The 21276-nt window shown below is 41.9% G+C and overlaps 1 protein-coding gene and 1 long non-coding RNA gene across 7 annotated transcripts in view; one reads left to right on the top strand and one right to left on the bottom strand.

The window, feature by feature from the left end:
• LOC146516196 (uncharacterized) overlaps window positions 1–6436 on the bottom strand; it is a 390625-nt gene extending 384189 nt beyond the window's left edge. Inside the window, exon 1 of the long non-coding RNA XR_014874555.1 lies at window positions 5189–6436. This is a non-coding gene — a long non-coding RNA (uncharacterized LOC146516196). The remainder of the gene's footprint in view (window positions 1–5188) is intronic.
• rptor (regulatory associated protein of MTOR, complex 1) overlaps window positions 1–21276 on the top strand; it is a 258024-nt gene that overhangs the window by 142960 nt on the left and 93788 nt on the right. For all 6 annotated transcript variants that reach the window (XM_085162736.1, XM_085162737.1, XM_085162739.1 and 3 more), the window contains exons 9-10: window positions 9918–10018; window positions 12786–12930. In XM_085162736.1, coding sequence (XP_085018862.1) covers window positions 9918–10018; window positions 12786–12930 — 246 coding nt within the window. The remainder of the gene's footprint in view (window positions 1–9917; window positions 10019–12785; window positions 12931–21276) is intronic.

The raw sequence follows: 21276 nt of genomic DNA, 5'->3' as shown, positions 1-21276 counted from the left end.
AATAACGACGGCCCGCTAGCATGCTCTACCAAAAATAGTGCTTTGTTGTGTATCTGACGGACGAAAGCTAAACCAGTTCCACACCACTGAAGTTGCAACATTTTTACAAACCAATTCTGGTTCATCTGTTTCATTTAACAATCCGCTTTCGCCCTTCTCATTCTCCGTCGCCACCATGCTTTTTCCGCCATGTGCGTATGAAAACAAAGGCACTGCGCATGCGCGTTTTACCCATATTCTATCGCGATATTTAATTTTCTTATCGTTGCCCAACATTATACCGGTATTACCGTGAACGGTATGATATGGCCCAGCCCTACTAGCCTCCTTAGCAAGCTGCATCTGTAAAATGTACGGATTCAACGCACACACATGAAGTACTTGTTAATATGCCAGGATTTCACTCTCAAACCCTGGAGCACAAACTCTGTGGGTTGTCTCTAACAGGCCACAGCCACCAAAAATGCTCCAAAAGGCATCAACAGCATGGTCGAGTGCACCCGTTCAGTGACTTGAATTGTGACAGCGGTTGGCTGTTGGGCCGCCACAAACAGCGAATGAGCAAATTAGCTGAACTGTAATGTTTTAACATGGACGTCTATGGTGAATGACTCACTTCTCTATCATTAGAGGAATTGGCTTCATCTTTCAGCCCTGGACGTTGATGCTCACCTGTTGGGTATACTGTAGATTACGTTACATGGCTTCCCTTCTTTGTAGGTTTACTAACACATCAGCTCTTAGTTGTCCCCACAGCCGCTTAAAAACTAAAGAATATCAGGTGTTTTCCATTTATGCCCCACAGCGTCATTACCAGAGAAAAATAGTTTCAAATGACTCTTTAATACTTTCTTCTTGTCTAAGGTACTTGTGCTATCTATATTTATTTTCCTTATTATTTACTCTGATTTTATGCTTTGTTTCTATTACAAATATTAATAAAAATGTTTTTCTATTAGCTGTCCTCTGTGCGTCTGTCCTGTACGGTCTGTTTGTTTGTTATTTATAATGATTTAATGTTGACTGTATGATGCCAGTGTGTCCTCTAAGAACTATATAACTAAGTTTTCAAAAATACTACACAAACATTAGTGATGGCGACTAGTCAGCTGGCTCGGTGGTATCCTAGCAACAACAATACCTAAATGACACCTGGTGGTTTTTCTTTGTAGGCTCCAACAGAGAGAACCAGGACAGCTTGTTATTTTTCATCCTTTTAAAACGTGTCTTGCGTAATTGGTTACAAATAGTATTCAAAGCAGCCTTTTTTTTTAAAATCCTCTTTGTCATCTTTTTGCCGAGTCCTGCTTGGACACGTGGGCATGAGCATGTGTTGCACTCGCTGACCACTCACTGGGCTCGTATTCTCACCTTTAAAGGTCATCCGCAGTTGGAAACAATGCACGTTACACTCATCGCATCGCTCCTGAGATGTTACAAACATTTGCGGCGAAATGAATTCCACATAATGGCGGCGTCGAGTAGTTGCATGTTGTTGGTTTGTTTATTCACTTGATCATTCCTCTGTTTTTGCTCCATCTGTGCACCCTTCTGTCTCTGCTTCCCACATACATCCAACACACATTCTGGCTGCATCCAGTCACAATAGGCTCTTGCATAAGGAGTCACGAAGCACAGCGCATGTGGATTTTACGTGCTCGGTATGTCTCATGCTACGGCGTCTTTCATCGCTCATCGGTTCTCTTTTATCTCACATGGGGGTCACATAACTGTCGTAGGTTGATCCATATTCACAGCGAGACTCCCTCCGGTGTGCAGAGCCAGCCCCCCCAACCCCTCCGAGCGTCTGACACGTCTGTGTGGCACTCACTGGGGAGTCCCTGAAGTCAGACTCCAATATTGAAGAAATCATATCGCTGAAAAAGCACCTCATCCTTTAAAATACATTAATTGATCCCGTAAGGGAATACTTGGTGCCCTCGCTGCACAGAGATATCAGAGAGGAGCCAGCTACATGGCAGCTGCCCTCGGGGTGCGTGCCTTTTCTCTTTAGATAAGATCAACAGCTTATTCCTTTTACAGAGGATTTTATGACCCTGCTCACATCCAGAAGCTTGTTTTCAGACATGCTGAGGAGGAATTGGTGTTGGGCGTTTGGTGCATCAGTGGTATAAAAACAAAATCTGTCATTGTCAAAATCTTTTTTTGGCTTATATTTGAGACGTTATTAGGGATGGGTATCGTTTAGGTTTTATCCGATACCGGTGCCAAACCGGTACTTTTGAAACGGTGCCGGTGCTTAAACGGTGCTCAAACCGGTGCTTAAAGAATGGAAAACACAAAATTGGTCCAAAAACCTCTCATGTTCAGCTGTTTTTTTGTAAAAATAACAATGTTAGACTTTTCTGCAGCTATAGGGCATATATGGTATCACTCTTGGCTGGAAGCAGTGCTTAAACAATGGAAAAAACACAAACTTTGTACAAAAACCTCTCATAAAAACTATTTTCCACTTTTTCTTTGGTCATTTTAGCCTTTTTGGCCAGGGTGAAGGGAGTATCTGCCATCAAACAAGAAGACAGCCGCATGTAGCTATGATGATGTTTGCTAGTTCACCTTACATGCATTAATGTAATAACGTGGTTAGCCTACTCAACGTAAATTACACACGAACAACATTAAGCTACTCACGCAGAGAAGAACGACTGCTGCTGCCATCATTATCATTTCTGCTACACTGGCAGGGCTACGGCTACACCCGCAGTAGATGTGCACGGCTCGGCTTTTAAAAAAAATGCTATGCGTTGCCAGGTGTTTCATCGGATTTGAGGAGTTACCTCCTTTGCACAGTATCACCTTAAAGCACTTGTTGCAGGCTGCTGAGTTTGCATATTTTGCTGTGAAGTACAGCCAGACTTTGACCGCTTCTCCTTGGGCATTTTTAATCTGTAGCTCTGCTCTAAAAGAACGTACGCACCTGGACCCGCCTACTATCCTCGGAAACGTAAAATGATTGGCTGGAATCTAAAGTGTATCACAGCTCAGGAAAATAAAAGCACCGAAATGTGCGCTGCTTTTCGGTCTGGTTACTGCCGTTTATGTCAGAACCGGTGCCATGATACCGGTACCCATCCCTAGACGTTATACTGTTTGCTAGTCTTGGAATACCCACTGGAGCTAATAGCAGCTTTGCAGGGAGGTTTGTTGTGATCTGCGCAGCCTCAGTCACATTTCAACCGTTCATGATTTTCTCTTTTTTAACTTCGACATTTCAGTTTGTTTCATGTGTGTCCAACCGCTCGTCTTCAAGCCTCTGGCGGTTTGGAAAGCAGATGAGTTCATCAGTATGACTAGCGCAAACTTTGATGTTTCATCAAGTGCCTCAACAAACAAACTATATCACTGATTAATGACGCTCATTCACAGTACAGCCTGATAAGATCCATGTGCGTTCTCACATAAAACAAGCGCATCAGTATAAAGATGATATACAAAATACAGTAGTACAGCAAAACACCAGAAAATGTGAAGAAATGACAGGTTTTGATCGATGACACAAGCCTCAAAACCTCAGAGGGCATTTTTCCAGGCCGTTCAGTGAGCTATCCATCTATCTGTTCACCCGTCCACCAGTGCAATGTCTTTTTCTGTCCCCAAATATATTATATTGGATACTAAGCAAGGATATGAACTGCTGAGTGTTCATCCTTACTGCTGACTTGCCAAACATCTTTGGCAAGCGCTCAAAGTGCTCAGGAGCTGGCCGGCCCTCATGGTTATACAGTTGGCTTGTACCTGCCAGGAGCTTCACAGCTTCCATTATCTGTCACTTAGAGGAAGAGAGGGGAGGTTTAGGTCAGAAAAAGTTCACGCGCTCTGAGTATTAAAAAGTACTTTGTTGGCGATTCTAAATGGCTTAAAATGCCTGCTGCGGGACTTTATTGCTGATGCTTTATAGTGAATGGAATCAAGTGTTTACCACTGAGGTGGCTGTGTTATATATGTTGTCATTTTTTGACCGGTAATGGTTCTGTGTAGAGACAAAGCCATCTTGGTTCTTGGCAGTGCTGTAGTGCACCAACTAACGCTTATAAAATCAGGCTGGAAACAATAACGTTAGGGCGCGACAGTCGGTGATGACACAACGTGATCAAATTGTGCGAGCGCACTTTTGGATGTCAGTGTTGTGCAATTACTGTAACCGATTTCTGAGCCAATCATTACCGAGCCTCCATTATTTATTCACCAAAACTTGTTTCCCTCTCATTTTATACATTATTAAAGAAGCCAAAACCACTTCTGGTTTATAGTTATGTTTTGATCTTGCAAGTTTATTATCTCATTATCTCAGGATAACATAGTTTTTGTGTCCTCGTAGCAAGTTCATCGTCAGAGTTGTCTCACACAGGGAAAGTTCATTTTCATGTCGGTTTGAAAACTTCACTCAGAAAGGATGAGAGCAGCTGTTCTCTAACTTGTTGGCCTGCATTTGTTTTTGTTGTCTTTCTTTATAGTTATTATTGCAGAAAAGATCATAAAAAAGACATCAATAAACAGTTAATCATCTTCTAACTGTAGTAAATACAGTCCTGATTTTCTAGATATGAAGCAGTAACCTGTACCTTTTAACCATTTTGGTCTAACACAGCGGTACCCAACCTTTTTTGCGCCACGGACCGGTTAATGCCCGACAATATTTTCATGGACCTGCCTTTAAGGTGTTGCGGATAAATACAACAAAATAAAACTAGTACCGGTACCGAAAAAAAAGAAGATTTATTCATAACACGCGTGAAAAGACCAAGGAAAACCGAGCTAACGATAAAAATGATAACAAAATAACGCTAAAAACCCTGAAAACCATACATTTCACACCTGAGCCTCAACTCTCCCGGCCCGGTACCAAGCGACTCACGGACCGGTACCGGTCCGAGGCCCGGGGGTTGGAGACCGCTGGTCTAACAAACCAAAATCATCGATAATAATTCAGAAATATTGCAATTTCTTCCCCAAAAGGTTTGCACGTCTATTTTTTAACACATTATTAGCATAACTGAAGAATTCATATGATAATTACGACCAAATTCTATATGAATGTTTACGATAATAATGACTACATTTCCAAAATGTCAAAGTTCAAGCAATCGGTCCCTCCAGTTCAGTTAAGTGTTGTTGAAAGAGTAATGTTTATAGGAACAAATCTGAACGTTTTCAATCATATCCATACTCAGTGTTGGGGAGTAACGGAATACATGTACCGCCGTTACGTATTTAAAATACGAAATATGAGTAACTGTATTCCGTTACAGTTACCGTTTAAAAAGGTGGTATTTAGAATACAGTTACGGTTGCCATGGTTACAGGGTGACGCTCTCTCTCTGCGTGTTTCCTGGGTGAGAGAGGCCTTTTTGTTGTTGTTGTGCTAAGCTAATAGGCAGAATGCTACAGGCATAGCTCTAAAGCATGTAGCATCATAGGCAGTGTAGTCCGTGCTGCAGGGAGAATGGACTGCCATACACGTTATGTGTCTGTGAGCGAGGGAGGGAGAAAAAGGAAAAGTACAGCTGTCATCGAGCAAAAACGGGAGCTGGAAGCATGTAAATATAATAATAACCACTGCAGCCAAGAAGAGAGCCTGACGAGCCCAGTTGTAAGTAAGCTATTAAGACTCGACTGTACACCGTGTTCGTGTTTTCCTCCAAAAACAATAAGTTCCGTTGGAGCAGCCTTTCAACGCCTCTCTCTGTCTCTCGCAAGCAAAGTTGACCCAGACAACAAAGTAAAGCTAGTTTTCAGCTACGAGCCGACACAGAACCCACCGTATAAAAAGAGGTCCCTTTACTACGGTTCGGAGCCGCGGACCTTCAGTAACAGTAATAAATCACAGCAATAGTACATTCATGTAGTTGTAAACAGCATGATAATATATTAAGTAATCCAAAGTATTCAGAATACGTTACTCTCATTGAGTAACGTAACGGAATACGTTACAGAATACATTTTGGGGCATGTATTCTGTAATGGAATACATTTTAAAAGTAACCTTCCCAACACTGTCCATACTCTTGTGCAAACAGGTTTTCAGCTTTGTTTGCTGCAGTGATCGAGGTCGTGCAGGCTCTTAACAGTGTTTTCCTGCATTTATCTTTCCTGTACATTTGTCATTAATTTAAAATATATTTCTTTTTTCGGGCTCAAATGGCTCACACTAACTGTAATGCCTCTGAGGCAGCTAATGTTTGCCCATTCTCCTAGTTTCCCTCATTGCTTTTAATAGTGCTCATTAAAAGGCAGACGGGTAGGTGTTGTAAAGGTAATTTTCTTGGTTTTGCTACGGCGATTACTGTTGGGGCATCTTGTTCTCTTTCAGCAGCACATTCTCAAGCTCTCATTTCCACGGTGCTGGTCATGGAATAATCGTCTTTAAGTATGATGTACAGTTCATGGGTTTACACATGTCAAGTCACTGTGGCGCAAACGCACAGCTGTGTGAATAATGCAATAATGTCAGACAGGAGCCAAATGCTGGATTTCTGTAGCGAGATGTGATTCATAGAAATTACATTACAGTCGGATTTCCTGGTGAGCAATTTTAAGCCCTGAGAAAACTCCACTCGGTCATTTTCATGAGGTTTGGTCTGAAGATAATCTGTGCTAGATTGATGGACCTGATTAAAATCTGGCACTTTTACTGTATGGTGCATAAGTCATGAGGCGACCCATTGTTGTTTTGTAGGAACATTCAGGAACATTCATCCAAGCTTTTTGAAGTGCAACCAAAGCTTTTCTGTGGGTGTTGGCTGCGTTTTGTTCCACTCTGTTAAGAAGATGCCAAACTGCTTCAATAATGTTGAGGTCCAGACTCTCGAGAGGAAAATCTGTTATTGATGGTGTTCTGCTGTGTGATCTTATATCCAGGTACGCTTTTACTGCAGTGGCCATGTGTTAAAATACATTGCAAATCAGACACTTTCCAGATGGTATTACATGGTGTATCAACGGCTGTGTTCGTATTTCCCATGTTTGATAAGATCTCCATCACCACTGACTGAAATCATCTCCAATCCACTCTCGTACCAGACTTCCAGGAACTTTCAGCTGTTTGTTTTACACGTTGATGCCGTCAGATTTAGCGTGAGATGAGGATTTTAGTGAAGCACCACTGATAATGACACGAGCCTTTTAGTAAACGTATTCAGTACTAAGCAGTGAAACAGCTGTCTGTGACTGATTTTTAGAGATAAAGGTTAACAATGTCCTTCCGGCTTTTTTGATTTAAACCAACGATGAAAAATGAAAAGGTTAAAATGGTTTTTAATAACAGAGGTATATAAAGTGGTCGATATTTTTAGCATCTTCTCCAGTGGTGATAACAAATAGTCACGGGTCAGATGAGTTGCCCGGGTTGATTGTGTCAGAGGTATGTGTTGCTGGTCAGTTTGGCGGCTGATCCTTTGCAAGTCGTCAGTTTACAAATTGCAGTAATAATTGGTGGATTTACACAACATCACCAAGGTTTCAGAGGAGAAAAGAGTGCCTTGTTATTGGAAACTACTTCTGGGTGCTCTTCCAGTCCACTCTCCTACTCTTAGCCACCAACCATCGAAAATTTGATGAACTCCTGCTTTGTTTTCTGAACTGAGTGGTTTCCCAAAAGGTTGATTCTGTTCACCTGACATAACGTTTTTATTTGGGGTGAAACGTTTCGTCACTCATCCAGGTGACCAGAATCAAGCTTTTTGGGATTTACTTACCTGGATGATTGAGCAGCCGAGTGGTTTCTGTCATATTTCGTGGTCAAATTTATTTATTTATTTATGACAGTGCATGTTAATGAACATAAATGTAAAAAAAAAAATTACATGAATGTAAACATAGCAGATTATAGCCAAGGGCTAATTTCCATCTGTTGTCCTTAAGCATAAAAAATAGACATAATAATTCATAAAACTTCATCATTCATTCATAATAAAAACTCCATCACCAAACTTACACATACACACCATTCTGTTCCCAAATAAAACATTAAAACTATACAACTCATACATGATCACACACTTGATTTGTCCATAACCGGTTTTTAACCTTTGCCTTAAACAAATTGAAGGAAGACTGTTCCACAGATGGCCACCCTGGACAGAGAGGACGTTCTGCCCAAATGCTGTCCGTCTGTGGGGTATAAACAAGTCTCCTCGGATTGTAGCTCGAGTGGTCCTGTCTCAGCTTTCTTTATGCCTAATGAACTGCTTTAGTGGTGGTGGAGCAAGGGAGCGTAAGACTTATTAAACACACTCTTTTAAGTTTCACTAAGTTATTGAAGTTCAGTAATTTATGTTTTTTTTTTTGGAAAATATTTTTATTGAAAAAAGAAAACAACAGTACTTGCAGTTACCGACATACAATCAACCTTTCTTCATTTTCCTAAGTAAATAAACTTATACGTATATGAAAAAAAACAACACATTCTAAAACAAAGACCCCCCCCCCCCAGTCCCACACAGATCAACACAACCATCAAACATATTAGAGGACTATAACAGTAACAGAAGTACATTTAAACAGGCAATACCTCTAGACTAGCAAAATAAGAGATAAAGGGTTGCCACTTGTGAAAAAATTTGGCTGTGCGACCTCTCAACGTATATTTAATTTTTTCAAGTTTTAAAAAAAACATGACATCTCTAAGCCACCGGGTAATAGTAGGATACTTAACAGACTTCCAATGCAACAATATTAGACGTCTGGCTAATAGGGATGTGAAGGCTATAATATCCTTTTGTGTGGAATCAAGTGTAAGTGAGCGAACAGGAATCCCAAATACAGCAATCAGAGGACAAGGACGAAGAGTTACCCCAAGAACAGTTGACATAATAGCAAAATACCCTGTCCAGAAACCTTGTAGATCAGGACACAGAAAAAACATGTGGCTAAGGTGACAAGGAGAACCATGGCATTTATCACATTTATTTTCCACTTCTGGATACAATTCAGAAAGTCTAGACTTAGAGAAATGCACCCTGTGTATGACCTTAAATTGAATAAGTCCAAGACGAGCACAGGAGTATTTATGTTTTTTAACACATGACAGTGGTGGTGGGAAGTTGGTTTTTTTGTCAAGTAGTTTTAAACTTCTTTTATAAATGTTTTCAATAGTTTTAAGTGTTGTTGGACAAGCAAGTGACCAGGACGTCAAACAATAGTCCATATCGATTGGGTGTGCAGCATTGGTTAGTGAGGGCGATATCTGCCTTTACAGCATACGAGGGCCACCCTTGGAGAAACCAAAAACCTGTTCTGATGGTTGTCAGATTTCTTCTTTGTTCTTTTTTTTGTGCAGGAAAGAAAGAAGAACAACAAAGCACCCAGTTCTTAGAGGGATATGGTGACTTTATTCATGGGACATGGGGTTACACCAGTTGCCCACACGCTCGCTCCACTTTGAGAGAGTTGATGTTGCTCTCATGCCAGAAAAGCTGAAGGATCTGATTAGGTGGTCATTCCTACAAACATATGTAGCCGCCCCGAGCTGCTGCAGTGGAACACAAATCTTAATTACTGTTGACAATGACAGATGCACGCACAAATTGATTTGTGATTAACTTGGTTAAAAAGTCCACTTGGAGTTTATTACGTGACGACTGCAACCTGAAGCCTTTTGCACGTGGCTCTCACATATGATCTGAGCTAAACAGTGCATATCTTTGATGACGCTCTGTGTCTCAGGTCTTGTGCTCACAGGGTTACAGTATATGTTCTGCACACAAGTGCATGAGTGCACACGTATCCTGCCTCGCATTTCTTTTCGGCCTCTGAGTAAGCACCTAAGTGCAAATGTAAATTTCTTCAGATGTGTTGTGATGATAGTACTGAGCAGTTGCCGCTTTGTCCTCTGAGTAAACTATGTGACATACAGTGAGCGCGGCTGACACAGCCATCTGTGTTGTGTTGTGTTGCAGGATCCCTGGCAGGCTCAATGACAGACGCACTCCCCTCGGAGAGCTCAACTGGATCTTCACAGCCATCACCGACACGATCGCCTGGAATGTTCTGCCTAGAGGTGAAGCGCTCACACGCAGCCACACAGTTTTGTTTAACAGCTGTTCTCACCAAAATAATGTACCTTAAAAGATCTTAAGAAAGAGATTAGTTGGGTTAGAAATAGTTTTCTTATGATGGAAACTGAGTGCATCCCAAATTAAACTCATCTCAACTTCCAAAAGAAATGTTGGGAATGAAAGACACTGGGAAAATATCACAGTCGGGAATACACACTAAAAAATAAACCATCAGCTAAAAAAACCCAGTGAGCTTTAGAGCTGCACATCTGTGATTTCTCTGTGGACATCAAACTTAGTGTTTCAGTCCAGGTCAGGTTTTATGAAAATCTTGTGAATGCGAGAGGCTGAGAAGGAAGTCCGCTTGGCTGAGGAGTGCCACTGATGGTTGCCAGTGTTTTGCTAGATACTGCAAAAATGAGCCGAGGTTTCTGAGGGACAGCATCTGCTGCAAACCAGCTAAACTGTGCACGGTAATGGATTTTTCTGGGGTTAACCCGCCTGTCTGCTGAGATCTAATTAAATAGGGAAACCTAAACCAGGGTTAATCCCAGTGGAGACTTTGAGTCCAGTGACTGCTGTCGGATGGTGATTCTGGAAGTTTTGGGAAGCCGAGCTGCTTGTAGCAGAGACGCAGTGTGTTTCCTGACATTTAGAGCTAGTGTAGGAGCAGCTTTATGGTACTCTGTGTGAGTTTCGAAGCTATAAATTGGATGACCATGCCTGGTGCAACTCGTTCTCCTTCAGATCTGGTCAGCCTCATTTCATGAACAGCTCTTTCTTTAAGAGGGTATAAATACTCATAATTTCCATAACATACATGTGCCAGGGTGCCGTCACAGAGCACATGAAAAAGCCAGAATTTGCTTTTGGCCATGTCATCATAGTCCTCGCTCACTGCCCATCCTACTCACCAGATTGCGCCCCCTCTGACTTCATCCTCTTCTCCAAAAAGAAATTTAAGTTAAAGCGTTGACATTTTCCAGCAATTAGCAGAAGCAGTGAAGTGACTGTAGTGGTGTCCAAGGTGACTTCCTTGACCTTGGTTTAGTTTTTGTTTGTTTTTCTTTTTTTCAGTCACAGAACTTTATAGCAGGGATTACCAAAACCAAAATATATGAACTAATACAATAAACAGATTGAACAGATACTCTCGCTTAACCACCCACAATAAAAGTTAGTTTGAGCTAAAATACAAGTCAGTTCTAATCCAGAAAGGAAATGGAAAATATGAGCAACAAACATAAATCTGGATAAGTGGCTGTTTAAGTTCTGCTCATTTGCTTCTATTTGCTTTTCTTTAATGTTTGTTTTGCACATTATGTCTTTGTTCCATCACTTATGCACTTACGGGCTGCTGTCTGTGCCCTGGTGCTTTTGTTTTCCTTTAATTTTAATGCATAAGGTTTAAGTTGCCAGAAGATGAAAATCAGCCAATTAAATCAAATCTGGCATATTTCCATCAATGTCCATTTTTAAAAATGAACATAAATCAAACCATCGTCGTATTTCTCTATTTAGGGGCAATGAAGCCTTATAACATAGTTATAACACAATAAATTGTGAAAAAGAAGGTAAGATCACTTAATTTCTTCTAAAATGATTAGAGAAGCAAACATGCAGGAACATTTCCTCTTGTAGGAGCCGGAGACACATCTGAGGCGCGCTCCAGTCTTTAGTTGAACATGTTTGGGCAGTGATGAAAAATGAAATGACCCATGTGCTTCAGTTCTCAGGGAGCTCAAATTAGGGCACCTAATAAAAACTGCGCAGTAGTGACGCATCAGCAGTGCTAAAACTTTGAGAACGTCCCCAGTGGTAGAAAATAGTGAAGCTGTTTTCTATAAAATGCCAAAAGTGCAGTACGTGCAGGTTGGCTGCTCAAATTGAGATTAATTGTGTTTGGAGCGTCTAGCAGAGTAATTGGGGACATCATTTAAACATAATTTGGCAGACATAAAAACCCGTATACACACACACACACACAGACAGACACGTAGCAAAACTCCTGCTTACAACACACAGCGCTGCCATTAGCCGACACCCTCAAGCTCAGCCTCCCCAGATAAAAACGCACGCAATTTCCTTTTTTTCTACATGTTGTTACAGTTTGCATGCATCGCACGCAGATTCCCTCATTGGCCACCTGTCTGTTGAATGCAACACACATCCACACAGAGGAGGGCTCAGACTCTCATGAGGGAAACTGTATCCCAGCTAGAATAGCAATGTGACAAGGCTGATGGCTGCAGAAGCCTTTTAAACCCTCGGGGCTCGGCTGTTAATGAAGCATCCCGCATCAGAAAGAATCCCTGTAATGAAGGCACTGCACACCTAATCCAAATCTCACACACACACACACACACACACACACTGACACTTCAGTGTTTAAACAGCCCAACACTAGCAGTGGGCACAGAAGCTGTCAGACAGTGTCTCGTAAAATATCCCCAACACACAAGCCAAGTAATCATAATCATAAGCTAAGAGATTGCCATGGGATCGGCCTGGCCCCATTACAGTGAATTGGTGAATACACTAATGAGTTGACGAAAACGTGACTGCGACACGGCTTAAATCTGCATTTTCCTGCCCTTTATATTCTCTAAGCATACAAACAAAGTAGCCCATTTTTCTGTAAAGTAGTCGCCTCGCTCTAGTTAAGCTTCTTTTTGTTTATCGAGTCATTCAGGCCCCCGTTTTCTCCCACATGCAAACTTATCTCTGTGTTCACTTAAATCATTTGATGTTCCCTTTCTCTTTCTTCAGATTTGTTCCAGAAGTTGTTTCGTCAGGACCTGCTGGTGGCCAGCTTGTTTCGCAATTTTCTGTTAGCAGAGAGGATAATGAGGTCATACAACTGCACACCAGTCAGCAGCCCCCGCCTGCCCCCTACATACATGCACGCCATGTGGTAAGACGCACACAAACGGAGCTCAGGCCTCACTTTCACGCACACCGATAACACAGACGTCTGCAGCTTTGCAAAGCAGAAGGCAAGAGTACGAGGGAGAGTCATCCTTGAGGCTTTGCTGTTCGTTCAGGCGCACTGCAGTTGGAGTTCGAACAGACTTTCTAACAAACACACGTTATGATTAGAGAGCAGACAGTGTTGCCTTTTTTATGTGTGCCTGTTTAATGATCGTTAGTGTGGGGATATTAAAAAAATGCCATGAGTCTGGCATCTTATGCACAAAAGGGCTCAATTGTTCTAAAGTTATGGGTTTGATTGTTAAATGAAAACTGGAGTCTGAAACTGTTTTCCACCAGGAATTACTTTGCGTCTTTCTGACCATTTAGTTTGGTTTTGATATTCCTCATTTTACCAAAGCAATTAGGAAAAACACTTTGAATGCAGTGAGATATTTCTGGGAGTTTAACCCTTTAAGAGGACTGAGTTGACTAAAGATGAAGTTTGGAGATGAGGAACAAACATTTGTCATTATCCCTTTAAGACCTACCATAGAACCAAGTCCGCCAGAGCTTATATCATATTTTTACATGCTGTGGAGCCATTTTTGGGAGCATTTCAAGTTGCTATACATCAATACAACCATTATAGCCTAAATTTTAATAATATGTATGCATTAAGTACATAGTAATTACATAAATTGCAAAAAAGTGCAATAAACTACAAAAAAATTTAAAATCCTTATTGTTTTTTTAACATATATTTCTAATTAGAGAAATTTAAGAGGCTTATCCCTCAAAACTGTAAATACAAAAAAGTTGCACAAAATAGTTTCCTACCACAGGAAATTTATTTTAAGTGTCTTCATAGTTTTATTTTTGAAATATACCAATTTTTATATACTGCAGGAAAAACGAAAATAAATATTATAATGCAAATTTGCAAAAAAGCAGCATCTGCATCAAAATAAACTATTTCCAGCAGTGCAATATGAGTCCTAAGCATCCCAGAAACGACACAGAAAGTCATAAATTTAAACATAACTTTTAAAAACACCAGTATAGGCTCATTGAGGCCCTGATGGTAAAAAACTACATTTCCGCAAAAATGATGTCACTTCCGGTTTCGGGCAGGTCATGGCGGACATGCGATAGTTCATGCTGATGGACATAGGAAGTGTTATGAACAGCTGATCGGATCGGCAAAGCGTGTTTCTGGAATATTATGTTTTTGTTGCTGCAAGTGCTTTTTATGCAGTTTTTGCAAAGATATATGTGGAAGGAAACTGTGACCTAGGACAAGATGATGGCATAAGATGTAAGTACAACTCCTCCGGTTTCATATGCAAAAAAAACTATTGCGCTAGCTCACATGTTTGCAGTGCTACCGGGATTTTAAAATAGTTAAGCAAAACGGAGCGTGCCCGCTCTGACCGGTTTTAAAGGGTTAACTGCACTTGTAGAGAGTTTATGGAGCTCTCATTCAGCTTCATCTTTGTGCATTCAGTAGTCGTTTTCACAGAAGTGCCACCCACCTGCTGTTCAAATCTGCTGTTTTCAAGAGTAATCCAGTCAGAAGAAGCGACCTGAGAGCGTGACACCAGAGCCGATCGTGCTCACGCATGACAGTGTTTGTTTTACTAGCGGATGCACTGCAGCCTGTTTTACCCGTGTCGCAGAAACAGCTCTGTGCTCTGTCTGGAAACAGAAGCAGGAGAAGGTGTACAGTAGCTGAGCATCTGTATGTGCAGCAATGTGACCAAGAGCGTTGCTGTCACTCGAATCTATAAGCAAAAACAGGACGGGGTGCGTCAGGGTCTGCGTAAAAATGTAAACCCATCTGTGTAACTACTTACTACAACATATTAAAAGTGCCTTATTTACTCTCACAACCTCTAAATATAATGTTGAAGAAGTGTAAGCCAAAACACGTAGGTGTCTTTATCTGCTGCTTCTCTGGAGCATATGCACGCTCTTCGTTTATACTAAGTTTAGTTTCCACGAATCTTGTTTCTCATTTATTTTTGCATGTTGACCGTTTCCAGTTTGGCTCCATGTGCTGCTCTCTCCCACATGGCCGAGGCACACAGCTGCCTTCACCAGGGGCGGGGCAAAGTCTGTGTTTATGTTGATTGATTGGTATTTTTCACAGCATACCTGTAATACCAGTAACAAAGCAGGAAAGTGTGTTCTGATATGGAAAAGTACATGTATACTCTATGTATATCTTTATGATTCACAAATACACCTTTGCATATGAAGTCTTTTTGCTGCTCACGCGAGGGGTCGCACAGCGGCCTGCCTGCCTCCATCTCATCCTTATTCCCGAGCATGTTCTTCTGTCACACCATCTGTCTGCATGTCCTCCTTCACTACATCCACGAATGCTCTCTGTAGCCTTCCTCTTTTCTTCTCCTCGGCAAATGTGTCTTTTTAAATAGAAAATTCTTTATCTTTGCATCAGGACGGTCGAACACTAAAACTAAAGCCTCAGTTTTTAAACTGGGTCATGGGTGAAGCTGAGGGAGTTATCAGCTATCACAAGATGCACGTTGCATCTGCAATCCAAACAAAACTCCTGTTTGGGTGTCTTTTAGTACAGCGGTCCCCAACCCCCGGGCCTCGGACCGGTACCGGTCCGTGAGTCGTTTGGTACCGGGGCGCGAGAGTTGAGGCTCAGGTGTGAAATGTATAGTTTTCAGGGTTTTTATCGGTTTTCAGCGTTATTTTGTTATCGTTTTGATCGTTAACTCGGTTTTCCTGGGTCTTTTCACGTGTGTTATGAATAAATTTTCTTTTTTTCAGTACCGGTACTAGTTTTATTTTGTTGTATTTATCCGCGACACCTTAAAGGCCGGTCCGTGAAAATATTGTCGGGCATAAACCGGTCCGTGGCGCAAAAAAGGTTGGGGACCGCTGTTTTAGTCCACCCAAGTGCTGAACATACCCTTCTTTAACAGCAGACCCGGCCTTTATTATGAATTAAAATTGTGAGGAATTAAATCAAAGCAGGCAATGGGCCACCTGTGTGTTTGTCCTGACGGGGTTGTTTACACATGGAGGCCAGAACTGTTGTTTGTAGCATGTTAGCATGTATCTGCTGTAAAACTGAGTGTCGGCCTCAAGTGGTCGTTTGAGGAACTGCAGTTATTTTCCTCTGGTGTTTCGTGGCACGAGAAGAGTTTTTGATCTTCTCATGCTCACTTTGTCTGCGCACTACACAACCTTGTTGCTGTAGCCCGATGTGGTGACTGTGCAGATGAGCGTCATTTAAAATAAAGAACAGATGACTCTGCTTGTTCATTTCTCATCTCTGTCATTTTACTCGGTAGGAGCGTCACTGCTGAAACCCTTCTGTGCCTCAGATCTATTATGCAGTCAACATAAATGCACTGCAGAGACGAGACAGGTTGGATTTAGAGTAAAAGTGCTGCCGTTTCTTTTCCCACCCACTCACATTAACCTGCAGCCAAATGCGTCCACCTTTTGACTGAAAGCAACGAAAAAGCACTTGTCCTCTGGGGGATGTTAAAAGACTTTGTGGGACATCTTTATCTGTGTCAGCCATGGCAGATTTAGTTTAAAAGCAGGCACACCACAAAAATAAACCGGGAGAAAAACAAAAAACCTTTTTGAATTATTTAATAACACAAAATAAGAGTTTAAAGGTTTTGCTTATACTCTGACTGACAAGTTTCTGCATCATTTTACTGATTTATTAGTCATGTATTCTCGTAACTACACTTGTAAACACAGAGACGAGCTTTTAAAGTCTTTTAGGCATTGCTAGGAACATTATCCCATCGTCTTTCTTGCTTTACTTACACCAACACTTCTCCCACTATCTATTGTTTCTCCTCTTGGTCTTCTATAAATGCCTCCCTCCATCTCTCCCACTCATTATCTGGCTTGTGTTTGGAAAAAAAATCTCTCACTCTCATTGCCTCGAGGAGTGACTTGTTGTGTAACAGCCTGGCATCACTTATTGTAAAGAATACTGCTCTTTACTGAAGCAGCAGCCTTTCATTCTCATGCCTACCCACTTTTTTTAGATTGTGGGTACATTACAGTTTACCGCCAAAGAAATTAAGAGTATCACTTAGTTTCACAGCAGCACATGCAGTATTAAGCACGACAGATTAACAGCAGAGAGGCGCTTTAAGAGTGCAGAAAACTAAACCGAATGGACAATAAAAAGGGGACGTGCTGGAGATATAAGGCTGGTGGAAAAATAAAAGTTTGGATGAGCATAGATGGGAAAGGAAGGGAAACATAGTGGAGGAATTAAGCAGTTTGGGTGCTCGTTGATCGATGTTGGTGCCTGAACACCAACAGCAATTGTTATTCAGATGGAGGAGATGGGAGAGAGCAGATAAACCCCAGGTTGATTGCTCCCTCGTGGGCAGTTTCAGTGTGGGAGTGTGCGTGGGCGTGTGTCTGCTTTATATCTGCGCTCCTGTTTGCGCGTTGCTGCACCACTCTCTGCAGGCAACGCACTCGCACACACAAAAAGAGCTTAGTCAGCGCCAACTGGTCCCCTGCTCTGTCCCCTCATCGCACACAGACGGGCTTTGGTGTGATGAGTTACTCATTCGGATTCGCAGACATCATCCAAGTTAATGCTGTCATCCTAAACGGTGCAGCAGCCTCCTCCCCGTGAGCGTGTCCTCGCTGATAGCACTGCTCTATCTGCTGGTTTCCACACCATTGGGTTACATAAACACCAGCAGGGATGGAGATTTGTTGGCAATGTGTGCACACAGATTGTAATCCCAGTACTTGAAGTTATGAAACCGAGAAAACACGTTTAATTCAGAGTGATTTTTTTTTTATAATATTAATATCATATGTCCAAAAATAAGGCTCTCGCAGCTCTGTCGGCGCCAATGGATCTATTAATGATTACCATAACTCTGAAGGATACAGCAGCGTCTTCTCTCCTGTATTTGAAGAAGTTTTACTTTTTGTACCATATCAAGAAACAAGCTGTAACTAAAACCAACAATAATTGTTCTCCGAAACTAAGGAAAGCAGCTCTTATAATAACATCAGTAGCAGTCACACATGGCCACATTTTTTTAAACAACAACAACAACAAAGAGAAGAAAGGGATTACAGATGATACATTCGGGGTAATCAGCCCGTACATTTAAGGCTGTGAAATAAAAGAAGAAGAAAAGAGAGAAACATAATTATAATCCCTGCAAGATAATCCCACCCAGGTCACTGCCCTGTACACTGTATTTCCACACCTGACAAAAGAGAGTTTGCTGAAAAATCCTTATAGATTTTGAAATGCATGAAGGAAAGGACCCCACATGCTTTGAAATTTCCCAGTAGAGTTCTGGAGTAAATGTCAGATTTTTTTCCAGTTTTAGACACGACATGAGGTCATTTAACCACTGTTGGGAGGGGCAGCATCCCGCCACCTCAGTAGGATTGCCCTCCTAGCCAACAGGGAACAGAATGATAACGCCTGTTTTTTAGAGGCCTTTAGAAGCACCTCATTCCCACTGATGCGCATATGATCACATTTAAAGAAGCATTTTTAAACGAGTTTTAAAGTTGCTGTATGGCAAACGTGAAGCAGCAGCAGCAGCTAGAAGAGGTGGACAGGTTCATGTACCTGGGTTGCACTTTTAGCAGTGATGGGGACGTGGAGCATGACGTTAAGTGCAGAATTGGGAAAGCATGGGCAGCCTTTCAACGATTACGACCTATATGGATGACCACCGTACTGCCTTTATCAACCAAGTTGCGGCTCCTGAAGACCATCGTTATACCGACGGCGCTGTATGCAGCGGAGACTTGGAAATCAACTGCAAAGATCAACCGCCATCTTGACGTCTTCCAACAACGTTGTCTTCGACGGCTGCTCAAGATCACATATCGGGATCGCGTTACCAATGAAGAAGTATATCGCCGTGCGGGAGTAGAGCCGCTCCATGTCCAAGTCACCAAGCGTCGGTTCAGATTTGCCGGTCACATCCTTCGGCTACTGGACCCAAGACCTGCCCGTGTCGCGGTTCTGTGGAACCCGAAGAATGGAAAGAGACGGCGAGGAAGACCTAAAATAACACGGAGGAGGACTTTCCTTGAAGATTTATGTTCAGTCGAACTGTCATGGGATGAAGCAACAACTGCCGCGATAGACTGAGTTCGATGGCGTTCTCTTGTCGCCTGATGCACCGATCGACGCGGGAGGATCTAAGTCTAAGTAATGGCAAACGGAGCATTACATTAACTAACAGCACTACAAGTAATATATAGTTTTAAGTTACAGTGGAAAAAGAAGCGGTTTCCACTAAGTGGGGAACTTCTTAGCAGCAGTACAGTCACAGTATGATGTGACCCTGAAAAAATTGCAGTTTGCACTGAATCTAGATGGAGTCATAGGAGTGCCAGTGTTGATGATAATCATGAAATTGAAAGTGTTAAGGTACTGCAAACAGTCCAACTCGAGTATGATGAAGGTCACTGACTCACTTTCTAGTTTGTTGAATCTTCTTTCTTCAGTAGCTGCACATCATCTACTCACTTTAAGGCTAACTAAAGTAAGCTCATTCCCTCCTCTGTTGTTGCACTGGCCTGTGCCTGTGATATCACATCTCCAGTGTGGTTTTTGTCCCTCCCTTCACATGACTTCATATTACATGTTAGTCTGCACAACCTGCTTGGGTGGTCAGTAGAAGTAATTCAATTAAAAATGCTCCAAAAAGCATCAGCAGCACAAAACAGAGCAGAGGTCTAATTCAGTGATGAGCGACGATGAGGCCCAGCCGACACCGGTCGACTCCTTATGTCAGGACGACTGTCAGTCAAGGCTGGATATGAGTTATTAAAAAAGGGGATAAGCTGCCCACTGAGACCAAACCCTTTCTTTGTATCAGACTATAAAAAGGCTTTTTATTGCTTTAAAATTGGACAACTTCATATGTGTGTGTATGGAGGCTGGCTCACGTTTTAAGCCAGCCTCATCACACTTCTAGAAATAAGTTGCCCAGCTAGTCAATCAACTTTTCTTCTGACGATGCTGTCTGTGTTGAGAGCTCAGTGGATCTGCGTTCGACTACTCCGCCTAGGCTGCACTGTCGAGTGCAGATCCACTGAGCGCAGCTCAAGCTAGCAAGACAGAAGCTAAGCTCGCTGCAACATGGCAAATTGAACCTCCCCCACCCTCATTCAGATCTGGCCTTTGGAACTATTTTGGTCTTCATGTGAAGTATGACCCTGAAGGTAAGCGTGTCATGGACAAAAGTAAAACAGTATGTCGGATGTGCCACGCAATGCTCAATTACATGGGTGGGAACTAGTGCGTTAGCGCAGTTAGCTCGTTAACGTGTTGGCCGTCCAGCCCCAGGCACGGGGCGATCCGCCGTAGCTCGTTAACGGAGATTTGCCGTGTTGTTGCGTTAACGTCATTTCAGATTAACGCTGACAGCACTAGTGGGAACACAACAAATATGACTGCACCTAGTGCAAAGACAAGTGGAAGCAGACAAAAACAACAAGCACGCATGCTACAAACTTTACCCGAGTCATTTAGACAGCCGTTAGCACATGATTCTCCTTATGGGGACCTGATATGTTTAATATGCTGCTGAGAATATAGCCCAGAAGAAGCTTGTAGTATAGCTTTTATTTTGGAAAGTGCTATTTCACTGTAATAAACTCTCTTTTCCAAAGATGAGTGATTTCTCGATCAGATAGATTTATTTTTTTTTACTTTGTTGTTTCAGGAAAATTAAATTTAAAAACGGTACTTTTGGGTTAAAATATATATTTATAATTTTAATAAATGACATTAAAAAAGCATGAACATTTTTTTATATCGAAAAAATATCGAACTGAACCGAACCGTGAATTTTGTGTATCGTTGCACCCCTAATAATCAGGGCTAGTACGTCAAAAATTAGGTCTCATATGGCACCAACACTGTAAAACGAGCAGCATCTGTTCTTAATAAAGCAGTAGTGTGTGTTTTCACCGGTAGGCGACTACACCGGCTCCTGAATTGATATATGCTTCTGTTTTTGCAGCAGCTGACAGAAGCTGGAATAGCCACAAATGCTTTCTACCTACATGCTGCATTGCATGTTTGCATGTTACACATTCATCAGTGGGTCCATTACAGTGGGGCAAAAAAGTATTTAGTCAGCCACCGATTGTGCAAGTTCCCCCACTTAAAATGATGACAGAGGTCAGTAATTTGCACCAGAGGTACACTTCAACTGTGAGAGACAGAATGTGAAAAAAAAATCCATGAATTCACATGGTAGGATTTGTAAAGAATTTATTCGTAAATCAGGGTGGAAAATAAGTATTTGGTCAATAACAAAAATACAACTCA

Source organism: Neolamprologus multifasciatus, chromosome 6 (assembly GCF_963576455.1).
Source record: "Neolamprologus multifasciatus chromosome 6, fNeoMul1.2, whole genome shotgun sequence".
NCBI classification, from domain to species: domain Eukaryota; kingdom Metazoa; phylum Chordata; class Actinopteri; order Cichliformes; family Cichlidae; genus Neolamprologus; species Neolamprologus multifasciatus.
This window is presented reverse-complemented; position numbering and strand designations above follow the sequence as displayed.